This window comes from Microtus pennsylvanicus, chromosome 4, assembly GCF_037038515.1.
Source record: "Microtus pennsylvanicus isolate mMicPen1 chromosome 4, mMicPen1.hap1, whole genome shotgun sequence".
Classification (NCBI taxonomy): Eukaryota; Metazoa; Chordata; class Mammalia; order Rodentia; family Cricetidae; genus Microtus; species Microtus pennsylvanicus.
The window spans coordinates 44933150-44945442 of NC_134582.1; the positions used below are offsets into that span (position 1 = coordinate 44933150).

Here is a 12293-nt window from a genome sequence, read left to right on the forward strand (position 1 = left end):
AGGGAGAAACCGAGCAGAAAGCCTCAAGAGTGACAGATAGCACTGGAGCCGGCGCCAAGGAGGTTGGCAGCGTGGGTCGGTGGTGACCTCCATGCGGGACCCCAGCATCTGTCAGGTCAGTGTGAATTCACCAGTACCTGTGCGGGGCTCCAGCCTTTTCTGTAGTGGGGACAGGAGTTTAGCCCCCTTCTCTCCACCCATAAACACCACCACCCCCGGATGCTCAAAACCCCACCTCTGACTCGACCACTCCGATTGTCCATGTTCAAATGCAGCCAGCTCAGTACAAACAGAGCACAGGATCAAAGACCCTTAGGTGGACCGGGCAGCTTCCCCGACGTGCCCCGTCCCCGAGGGTCGCATGGAGCACCCAGCCCTCACCTGGCTCCGCTCCCTCAGCGTACTAGAACGGGAACGCAAGACCTCAGGTTCCAGCGCCAGGGCTGAGGGCTGCTGAACGCTGAGGGGCCTGAGGAAAGTGAAGTCACTGCCGTCGGAGGCCGGTGAAAAGCACGTCCTGTAGCAATGGCTCTGAGAGTCTGTGGGCCGCAGGGTCACCTCCATATACTTTAGCGTGCCATCGGCACTCACCTGCAGGTTGGGGCTAGACTGCTTATAGAACTCCCTGGAGGGTGAGTCCTGGCCCCTGCAACACTGGCCCCCACCCCGGTCCCCATCTTCACGTCCCCTCAGACACTTAGCTGACATGAAAGTGAAGGTAACTAAGGATAAGAGACTGACAGTTGCCAGAGCCACTATAAGGTAAAGGGTGAGGTCCGAGCGCTCAGGAGGGTGTGTGAGGAAGTCGCTGGATTTAGGCATTTCCTCTGCATCCTCATCCTCCAGAAGCAGCAGTACTGTTGCTGTGGAGGACAGGGAAGGGTCACCATTGTCCCTCACCAGGACCACCACCTGCTGGCTGTCAGAGTCTTCCTCCGATAAGGCCCGGGCAGTGCGCACCTCACCAGAGTGTGCAGACACAAGGAACAGTCCAGGGGATGTGGACTGTGGTGACAGAGAGTAAGAGAGCCACGCATTGTGACCCGCATCAGCATCCACAGCTGTCACCTTGGTGACCAAGGAACCCGCAGGAGCAGAGCGAGGGAGACGTTGGGGGGCCGAGAGCTCCCTGCCAGGTCGTGGGTGCAGCACAGCTGGGGCGTTATCGTTCTGGTCAAGGACAAACACGTGGAGAGATGTGTTCGCGTGCAGTGGGGGAGAGCCGGAATCTCGGACCCCCACCACAATTCGCAGCATCTGTAGCAATTCATAGTCAAAGGTCCGCTGGGCAAAGACTCGTCCATCCTCAGGGTTGACATACACAAAAGAGGAGGCCGGGGCTCCCTGAATTTGACTTCCTACAATAGAATAGGTGAGGTGGGCATTATCCCCCGTGTCTGGATCTGAGGCAGCCACAGTACAGAGGAGAGAGCCTGGCGGCCGGTTTTCTGAGATATAAGCAGTGTAGAGCTGTTGGCTGAACTGGGGCGCGTTGTCATTAACATCGGAAATGTTCAGCCTGATGGTGAGATGTGTGTGTAGGGGAGGTGATCCAGCATCACTGGCCCGCAGGTCGATGATATAATGGGGTGTGGTTTCTCGGTCCAAAGGCTGGCTGGTTAGCAGGGAGTAGTGGTTTTCAGAAGGCCTGATCTGAAATGGCAGGTCTGGAGATATAGCCAGCTTCACCTCTCCATTTCTACCTGAGTCTCGATCCCGCACATTAAACAGCCCCACTACTGTGCCCACTGGGGTGCTCTCTAGGACAGGGTTGACCAAAGATGCCAGGAGCACCTCAGGGGGATTGTCGTTAGCATCCCCTACATCCACTTGAATCACACAGTGGCCCTCCATGGCTGGCTGCCCCTGGTCTCTGGCTCTTGCATGGATTTCATAGAAATTCGACTCCTCAAAATCTACTGGACCCAACACATGGATGGCCCCACTGCTAGGATCCAAGCCAAAGAGATTCTTTACTGCTTCAGATGTGTGGTCTCCAAAAGAGTAGTCTAGCTGGCCATTGGTGCCCTCGTCTGGATCAGAGGCATTGAGACGGAGCAGTAGTGTACCTGGGGGTGTGTTCTCTGGGAGTCCCACTCGTAGAACTGAGGACTGGAAGGTTGGAGCATTATCATTGACATCCAGCACAATGACAGAGATAAGGCTGGTCCCTGAGCGGGCTGGGGTTCCCCCATCCACAGCAGTGAGCACCAGCTGATGCCTTGCCTGGGCTTCACGGTCTAGCTGCTGCTCTAGCACTAGCTCTGGGAATAGCTTCCCGTCCTTTAGGGTCTTCACGTTCAGAGAGAAGTGACTGTTGGGGCTTAGAGTATAAAAGCTCACAGTGTTGGTGCCCACGTCTGGGTCCTGAGCACTATCCAGTGGGAATCTGGCTCCTGGTGCAGCAGATTCTGAGATTCGCATCTCTCGTTCAGGAGTGGCAAAGCTGGGAGAGTTGTCATTGAGATCCAGGATCTCTACCTCTACACGAATGAGCTCCAGGGGGTGTTCAGTCACTACCTGGACAGGCAGCAGGCAGCTAGTGCTGGCGCCACACAGGCTCTCTCGGTCAATCTTTAGATTCACTGCCAAAGCCCCACTCGTCAAGCTCAGGGAAAAATAGCGCCCATTCTCCTCAGAGCCCAATCGCAGCCTGCGGCTCAACAGATCTGTCACCTTTAAGCCCAGATCCTGAGCCACGTTCCCCACCAAAGTCCCCGGCTCAGACTCCTCCACCACTGAATAACGGAGCTGCCCAGCCACCCAGCCACAGCAGCACAAGGACAACACAGACAGCACTTGCCATTTCCCAGCGAGCTGTGGGGATGCCATAGCTCCCATGACCCAGAAGTCCCTTCGTGGAGAGTAACTGTGCTGTCCTGTCTCCAAGGTAAACCAAGCGCTTGGAATGCAGGAGCTGAAGTCTCTTATGTCTCCTTCCAGTCTCTTAAAAACTGCTCTGAGGTTTGCCTGCCTGCAGCCTTTCTTAGTCACCAACTGGCGGGGGTGGGTGGGGGAGGGGAGTTAAATGTAAGTGGAGCTAGGGAACTGGAGGAGGAGAGGCAGGCCGGAAGAGCAGATCTCCCACCTCAGCTCTAAGTTTGATTGGTCAAAACGTCTGTCTGCTCTCAACCAATTATAAAGTCTCCTCAGCCCTGGAAACCTTGGGAACCGTTGCTGAAAAATCTGTGTCACAGAAGCCTCCTGCCTCCCCACTCACTCGCTCCGCAGGTTGGTTCAGCCCCCTTGGCAGTGAAGTTTGGCGGCTCAGATGGTGCTCAACGGGGAAGATTAAAATGGTACAAAACTCCTTAGCGTTCTGTCCCAGCAACTTCCTGCAGGACTTCAGAAGCTTCCACTGTTTGGCTGAACCAGCAAAAATTTGTCCTTGTGGAGATGCAAAGTCCACATGGGGTCCCCCCACCCCACTGCTGTCATCCTGCTAAATACTCCTAACGCTTTGTCAGAACCTTCCAAAGTCTTGTCCTGCTCCCCAGCCGTGTCTGTGGGTGGCTAAAGGACTTAGCTTTCCGGAAGCCCTAAACTCAGAACATGAACAGAGCACCACAGTTTATGGGATAGGGAACACTATAGGCAGATCTAGGCTACTTTGGAGGGTGACCAGAGGCCAGACATGGCCTCTGGGCTTTATGGTTTCAGTGAATTCAAAACCTTCCCTAAAGATTTCCAGAATGTCTGTCTTTGTGAATTCTTTAACTGTGAATGATTTTCTGACACTGAGTGACTTCACCTACTGCTCTCACTAGGAGGTAACAGATGCACCCCTCACCCCAGCCCTGTTCCCAGTTTACCGTATGTAGTTCAGCACCCCAGTGGGGACTATCAGGGGTCCCCGAGAAAGATCCTCTGCTACCACTTTGATCTGCACCACTCTCCTCCCTTGGCACTTTTTTTTCTTTTTCGGACTCTGCTATCTTTTCAAACAAACAGTTCCCTTCACATTAGGCTAGAGGGTACCAGACAATGTGGGGCAAAGGTTTTTATAGTCTACCATCAGACCAGTTGGAAGTGGTAACCCAGAGGTAACGTTCTCCAGAACATAATCCTCTCATTCTCACGAGAACAGAGGAAGAAGTGCTGGGTTTAGGTGATTTCCTGGCCCAGCCCACACCTGTGCACGACACTTCAGTGCCCCTATGCTCCATCAGCACGCTGCCACGACAGCTTGGGTCTTGATAACCAGTTAATTTATTTCTTACTCTCCAATGTGGACATTACTCACCCCAAGTTCCAAGCTATGGGCATTACCCACCCCCAAGTTCCAATCATTAATCAACTCAGACACTTGTAGAGCACAGCATTTACAACACAGTTAATACTCACAAAAATGGTGACATGACTGTGGGCTCTTCCAGAGAGGCCAGGACTCTCTGGCAATTGGCCCAGCCACATGTCTGGATCACAATAACCCCCAAGCATTGGCTGAGCCTGCAAAGGTCTCACCTCGAGCCCATAGAGAAGATCAGAGGGTGGACAGCTTGGGCGCACAGGCTCCCCTGCCATAGGTGCACTGGGTGACTTCACCATCATGAAGCTGTCACTCCGAGTGGGTGCGGAAGCCAATGGTGTACAGCCATGAGAGTGGCCTCCCACATCAACAAACTTGATAGGATCTTCCGACCCGAGCTGGATTCGGAGGATCCCATTGGAAGGAGGAAGCCCCTCCCTCCTCCGAGATCTGCTGAGACAGGCACAGGTGCCAGCAGGAAAGCATGTCACTCCACAGGCAGCCCCGCGAAGACACTTAGAGAGCAGTGCCACGAAAGAACCAAAGGAGACAAAGCAGATTGCCACTAAGGACACAGCCAAGTAGAGGGTTAGACGGGATTCTCCTTCTCTGGGAGCTGACGATTCTCGAAGATCGGGGACAACTGGATGGGTGTCTTCCTCTAAAGACACCAGGAGAGTAACAGAGGTAGAGAGAGGTGGGCTACCACTGTCCTTCACCACAATGACCAGCTTCTGGGGTGGGAGGTCAGCTGGGATGGGAACAGCTGTTCGTACTTCCCCAGCATATCTGGAGACGGCAAAGAGGCTGGGATCCGGGGCTTCCAGGAGCTGATAGGAAACCCAGGCATTGTAACCTGAATCCAAGTCCACAGCTGTCACCTTTGTGACTAGGTGCCCAGCACCAACTGATGGGGGCAGTGCTTGTGGACATAAGGAACCAGGCCTGGCCCGAGGGCGCAGCACGGCTGGGGCGTTGTCATTGAGGTCCAGCACAAACAGGCGCACTGTGACTGTGCTGCTGAGTGGCGGGCTGCCCCTGTCCCTGGCCTGCACCTCAAACTGCAGTGTCTGGGTCTGCTCGTAGTCAAATGATCTAGTCGCGTGAACAGCTCCTGTCTGGGGGTTCAAAGAAATGAAGGAAGAAGCTGACACGTCTCGATTTCTGGGCTCTAAAAGAGAGTATGAGATTAGTGCGTTTAAGCCAGAGTCAGGGTCAGAGGCTGCAAGAGAGCAAAGCAGGTCCCCTGGGCGATTGTTCTCGGGAACGAATACCTCATGTGACCTCTGGAAGAATGAGGGTGGGTTATCATTCACATCTGAAATATTGAGGAAAATAGTCCTGTGGGTACTCAGGGGAGGGTTCCCAGCATCAGAAGCAGTAACCATGATGTCATAACTAGACCTAGCCTCTCGATCCAAGGGTCCAGCTGTCACGAGGGAGAACTGGTTCCTGAAGGCAGACTTGAGGGCGAATGGTAAGTGGTCAGGGATGCGGAGGCTCACATCTCCATTTGACCCAGAGTCAGGGTCCTGCACACTGATGAGAGCCACCACAGTGCCAGGTTCTGCACTCTCTGGTAGAGTTCCCAGCTCTGAGGTCACTGTGATGTGGGGGGCATTGTCATTTACATCTAGGAGATCCACCCTAAGGCTGCAATGTTGCTCCATGGCTGGAGAACCCCCATCACGAGCCCTCACATCAAATTCATAGTAATTCTCACTCTCAAAGTCTAGAGGCCCCTGAAGGGTAAGCTTTCCAGTCGTGGGATGAAGGCTAAAGAGGTTTCTCACCCGATCAGGGGTGTGACCACTGAAAGAAAAGGTGACGTTACCACTAGGTCCCAAGTCTGGGTCAGAGGCATTGAGCTGAATGAGCACCATGCCCGCTGGCGCACTCTCCAACACGCTGATCCTGTAACTGGATTGCTGGAAGGCTGGGGCGTTGTCATTCACATCCAGCACTGACACCCGGAGCTCCGCGGTGCCAGATCTAGGGGGGTTCCCTCCATCCACAGCAGTTAGCACCAGGCGGTAGTCCGATTGCTTCTCACGATCCAAAGGCTTCTCCAGAAGAAGCTCTGGGACCAAGCTGCCGTCGCTGCGCTTCTTGACATCCAGGGCAAAGTGTTCATTGGAGCTTAGTCTGTAGCTGCTAATGGAATTGCTCCCCACATCTGCATCCTGAGCCTTTTCCAAGGGGAAACGCTGTCCTGGCGGAGCTGCTTCCCCGATTTCCAAGTCCAACTGCTGCCGCGGAAATCGGGGGGCGTGATCATTCACATCTACGATCTCAACCTCTGCTCGGTACATTTCCAAAGGCCCTTCGGTTACAAACTCCAGGGGCACGATGCAGCTGGCACTGAGCCCACACAGTGCCTCTCGATCGATTGGATTTTTGATGAGCAGGGCTCCGCTGTCCAAATCCACACGAAAGTGTCTTTGGTTCACCTCTCCAGCGACCTGCAGCCTGCGAGCTGATAGACTCTCTATATCCAGCAGAAAATCTTGGGCGACATTCCCTACAAAAGTCCCTTCCTGTGACTCCTCTGGGACCGGGTAGCGAATCTGCCCACAAACGTAGCCCAGGTGGCAAAAGAGGAACAAAAGGGTAGCCCCCCACCAAATTTCTACCCAGCTTCTCACCTTGCTGGGCATTGCTGCCGTCCGCTAATGCTCTACTTGGTCCGGAGAAGCCAAAGAAGCTGACCCGCCCCTAACAGCCACAGCAGCTGGTGACACCTATCTCCCTTCCCCGCGCCAGGTCTGGCGCGGCTCCGCCGGCGCAGTAAGGGTTACGCGCCGTTTTTTGCTGGTGGCGGGGTAGATTTGTCTGCCTTTCACTATCCGATTGGCAAGCAGCAGCTCCTGGGCTCAGCCAATAGGCTGAGCAGAGAATATCCCAATAGCAGCAGGGTTAATGCGTCGCAGCATTGGGAGGAAACACACACACCAAAAAAACAAACCCCCAAATGTAATAAATACCAACGTTTCTTTCGACCTTCCTCCTGCTCAACTCGCGTTTATGTCCGAGGATCGCTACCATCATGGAGAGGCAGAAAACATGTATGTATTTCCCCCCCAACACATCGATACACCCCGCCCCTTTTCGCGGGGAAAACAGCTACCTCCTGAGCCCTAGCAACCTGCAGCCCTGGAAAACGAGTGGCTATTGGAGACTGGTCACTTTGTTCAAGCCAGTGTTGTCATCAACCAATATTCTAAATGAGTAGCTCGGGCTGGTCGTATTAAAGCAACAGCCTATAAGAAGCACTGCATATTCTCAAAATTCTGCTCCTCCCCGGCTTACCTCTGTTTGCAGAGAGGCTTACACGTTAATGAAAGCAATTGAATATATACGGCACACGTTTTATATTGTAACAGAAGGCACAGCAGAAACCAAACCTTATTCAGACATTTGCTACAACAGGAAGCTACTCACTGATTTCAAGGACAGTATGGAAGTAGGTGGGGGAAGCCAGAATTGGGAGCCGGTCCAAAACTGTAAGAATCAGTGTCTGGGAGTAGATCTCATTACCTGGCAGAATGCTAATGTTCACAGACTGAACAGCTTTCTTGAATGATAGAGATCAGCTACCACCAACGTTGTGCCTACAAATCCTCTTTATTTGACACCACAGCATTCGTGATGTGTTGTTAATTACCAACAGAGACCGTTTCAAAAGAACAAGCCTTTCACTTAGCCCCAGGGGACCTCTTGTAGCCGGGGACTTAATCTCACCCCACCCCCACCCTCATTCAGACCTCTTCGCCTGCCTACTATCTGCCCACAAGCTCAGAAACAGCACAATTTTACATCACGGCCCCCTGAAAGCTGTACTCTGACAGCAAACATGCCAGAGAAAGACAGATCTAAGTATGAGGTCTGTTAATCCATCCAAATCCTTGCCTAGATCACCAATAGCTACCACACCAGCAGCAGACAGAAGTGTTCTCATCCCCATACATCGTCCCTGCCCCACCATCATCTTGTTGACTGTACGGAGGCCAGCAACCAACATTGAAATCTCATAGATCTGGCTATTCTGTGTTCTTATATAAAAAGAAACAAGACCCTGATACCAGAAATACAAAACAAAAACAAAGCTGCTATGCCTCCTCCCATGGGGACAATGGTGGTTTGAATGAATCAGCCTGGTCCACAGAAGTGCTGATGTCAGAATCCACTATCAGTGAATCATCTATCCAGTTGTCTGGGGGTGGGGGTGGGGAGTTTCCACCCTTGACTTATTCCTGTCCTTGGTTTCTTATGCCCATCAACAAGCCTGAAGACTTTGTGCAGTCACTTGCCCCATCTGCACGGCCTTGGTGCTGGGTCCAGCATCTATCAATAGCCTCAAATATCATTATAGCTGTTTAACTGGTCTCTGACTCCAACCCTAATGTCTCCCATCTATTCCTCTTATGACTGTCAGAATAATCTCCAGAAAAAGAAAACTGCCAATGGCACTGTGTGTGTGTGTGTGTGTGCGCGCGCACACGCATGTGTGGTGGTGGCTTTATTAGAGACCAGCTTTGAAGAGTCAGTTTTCCTGCAAAGATTATTTTATATGGGATCAAAAAGTAAAGCAATTACCACCAACACTCTGATGACCCCCAGGTTATTCAGGATCTAAACCTACCACTTGCTTTACGTGATTATCCCTGCAGACCGCTTCACACACTTCACTGTTCAGCGGTAATGAACCACCTTGATCTCTTTGCATGGAATTTCCTAGAAAGTCCCCCCTTGGCCCCCATTTTCTGACAGTTCAACCTTTAGCTCATCACTCAAGCCACCGCCACCCTCTTCTATAAAACCTTGTCTTCCCCAGGCTGACTTGGTGCTCCTTCTCCTTTGCCCTTCCCTTTCCTACAGCGTTTAAAGTGCATCACCTGCCTTCCTCCCTTTCTTCCTTTAGCAGGGTCCGTGCTGGCTGAGTTTTATGGCACTTGACCCAAGCTAGAGTCCTCACAGAGGAGGGAGCCACAACTGAGAAAATGCCTCCATAAGTAAGGCTGTAGGCAAGCCTGCAGGGCATTTTCTTAGTGATTGACGGCAGAGGGCCCAGCCCATTGTAGGTGGGGCCATCCCTGGGCTGGCTGAGCAAACCTTGGGGAATAAGCCCGTAAGCACCTACCCTCCATGGCCTCCTGCCTCCAGGTTCTTGCTCTGCTTGAGTTCCTGTCTTGACTTCCATTGATGATGAACTGTGATGTGGAAGCTTAATCTTTATCAACCCCAAGTTGCTTTGGTCATAGTGTTTCATTCCCAGCAGTAGTAACCCCGAGACAGGGCCTTACTATGACCTGCCTGGTTGGCCTTGAACTCAGAGATCTGCTTCTCAACTGCTGCAAATACAGGCGCATATAACCATGCCCCAATCCATTGTCTTTTTTTTTAATGCCTATTTCCTCTGGTATCATGTGTACCATAAGACGAGAGTGACTTTTCAACCTTTACAGTGTTTAGCACATGGAGATAATTATATACCATAAATATTCATGTTATTATTACCTCAACAAATACTGCTTAAAGATCTACAAAGTAGGTATTATATTTATTTCCTTTAATTTTTTTATTTTATTGCATTGGTGTTTTGTCTGCATGTATGTCTGTGTGAGGGTGTCCGTCGAATCCCCTGCAACTGGAGTTACAGATAGTTGTGAGTTGCCACGTGGGTGCTGGGAATTGAGCCTGGGTCCTCTGTAAGAGCAGCCAATGCTCTTAACCACTGGGTCATCTCTCCAGCCCCTGTATTTATTTCTTGATGCAGGACTTGAAGTTCAGATTGGAAAAGATATTATCTAAAGCTGAAAGAACAGTATATGTAGTATTACATGGTATTGCAAGTTCACACTAAAACAGTCTGTTTATTAGAATTGGAGCATCATAAAGCCCAATTCTACATATCTTTGATTTGATCTTTTATGCCAGGTACAGGATTCTCCTACTTCTAGTTTTTTTCCTGTTTGTTTGTTTGTTTGTTTGAGACAGGGTTTCACTATGTAGCTTTGCCTCTCCTGGAATTTATGATGCTCCACCAGGATGGGTTTGAACTATAGAGCTCTACCTGCATCCGCCTTCACAAATGTTGAGGTTAAAGGTGTGTGCTACTATGTCTGGCTCTTCTGCTGGGTTTTATTTTTAAGGGTTCTGTTTATTTATGAGCATATGTGTGCATGCCTGCATGAGTTAATATGCGCCACATGCATGCAGGTGCCCAAGCTATCAGGGGACTTCAGATGCCTTGGAACTGTAGTTATGAGAACCTGTCAGCTGCATGGTATGTGTGCTGTGAGTGGAAACCCAAACCAGGTCCTCTGCAAAAGCAGTAAGTGCTCTTAACTACTGAGCCTTCGCTTCAGCTGCTTTACTTCTAGGCTTCAAGAAATAGCTTTATTGAAATATAATTGAAATTCCATGCAATTCACCTATTTAAAGAAAACAACTCGGTCTTTTTGTATATGCATCTACCCTAAACTGAGGAAACTATTACCATAGTTTAATTCTGAACTATATTTGTGCTGCCCCAAAGATACCGTTCCTGTGATCCTAGTACTCAGGAGGTGGGGACAGAAGAATCAGTCTGGGCTACTTAGACAGACAGACAGACAGACAGACAGACAGACAGACACAAATCCTAGATGCTAATGATTTAGGAGGGCTGTCTCTGTAGATAACTGAAATACCATAGTATGCCTTGCATACAACTCTTCTAGAGTTGTTCTATTTAATATTTTAAAATTTAAAGCCAGAAAGTAACATGATAGCATTTTTGTTTTTATTTAGGCTTGGTTCAATAAAGTTGGCTTTGGCACTCAGTTCTGTGAACCTAAGAATAACAGTGACCCTCTGCTTCAAACAATAAATGATGGCTGCCAGGTTCTAGGGTAAATGTCTTCAGCCACACGTCTGCACAGTAGAATCATCTGGGCCTCTCCCAGACCCAGAAGCTGCGCTTTGCCGGATGTGAGGTGTGGTCTGTGCATAGGAATTTTTGGAAGGCCCTTGGGTGATTCTAAGGGTCACTCAGGTTTGAGAATATTGTAGTTGCTCCTAAGCTGATAGAAGAACATCCTCTTCCATGTGGCCGTCACCCTTCCTCAGGCTTTCTATGTGCCCTTCTTTGCCAGCTTGGTCTGTCTTCATATTTGCTCATTTCCAAAGTGAGCTCAAGCTTTTGGACAAAGAAGTACTAATAGTGGTAATAATAACTAATAACATTTAACCGCCATGACAACAAGGCACATGCAGAATAGCTCCAACAAAGCCCATATTATTTCCTCTTTGCATCTAAGAGACTTAGAAAGGAGGCTGAATAGCACGTGGTCCAAAACTCAGTTGGTAGTTGAGATCCTTTTGTTTAACTTCCAAACCCAAGAATTGCCAGCAATAACTGGGGCATGGTGGCATATACCTTTGATCCTAGCACGCTTGGAGGCAGAGACAGGAGAATCTCTGAGTCTGAGGCCAGCCTGGTCTATAGAGTGAGTTCCAGGATGGCCAGGGCTACACAGAGAAACCCTGTCTTGAAAAACAAACAAACAAACAATACCTAAAAAAGAATTGCCAGCAATAATGTACTTAGTTACCAGACATCAGTGACTCTCCTACAGTTGAGAGTGTGTATAGCCTGTCTCAACGAGAAGCCTTTGTATTCCCCAGCATTCCATCACACACGGAAGAATGCTTTACCTTTCTAAGGAAAAGAATGCAGCTCCTTTTCCCAGTAGGTCCACACCTAGCAAGACACAGTGCTGGAGAAAGATCAGGAACCTAGAGGCTTTACCGCTTGATGCTTGTGGGCCATCTAGATTTATTTTCAAAATGAATTTTATTTTTGTAATTGAAATGGTTAGCTTTGGCGCTATAGTTATTTTTGTCTTCATATTTTTATGTATTTTCCTGTTTCCTACAATGCTCATTACCAATCAGTATTTGGTAACATGCCCATTATTTTCAATAATATGCTTGAAACAAATTTAAAGGATGCCGAGAGTGCTTTATAAATTATTTGAGAGTGATGTACAAGATTGTGTGT

At 49.9% G+C, this 12293-nt stretch overlaps 1 protein-coding gene across 23 annotated transcripts in view; it reads right to left on the reverse strand.

Annotated features, from left to right (window-relative positions):
* Window positions 1–12293, reverse strand: part of LOC142847804 (protocadherin gamma-C4) — a 191244-nt gene that overhangs the window by 18693 nt on the left and 160258 nt on the right. The window contains exon 1 of one of the 23 annotated variants that reach the window (XM_075968876.1): window positions 4465–7411. The exons of 20 other annotated variants lie outside the window; for them this stretch is intronic. In XM_075968876.1, coding sequence (XP_075824991.1) covers window positions 4465–6906 — 2442 coding nt within the window. In that variant the 5' untranslated portion in view covers window positions 6907–7411. Of the gene's footprint in view, window positions 1–381; window positions 3080–4464; window positions 7412–12293 lie in introns of those variants that run through there. 2 more of the 23 variants (XM_075968875.1, XM_075968899.1) reach the window with 2 other exon arrangements.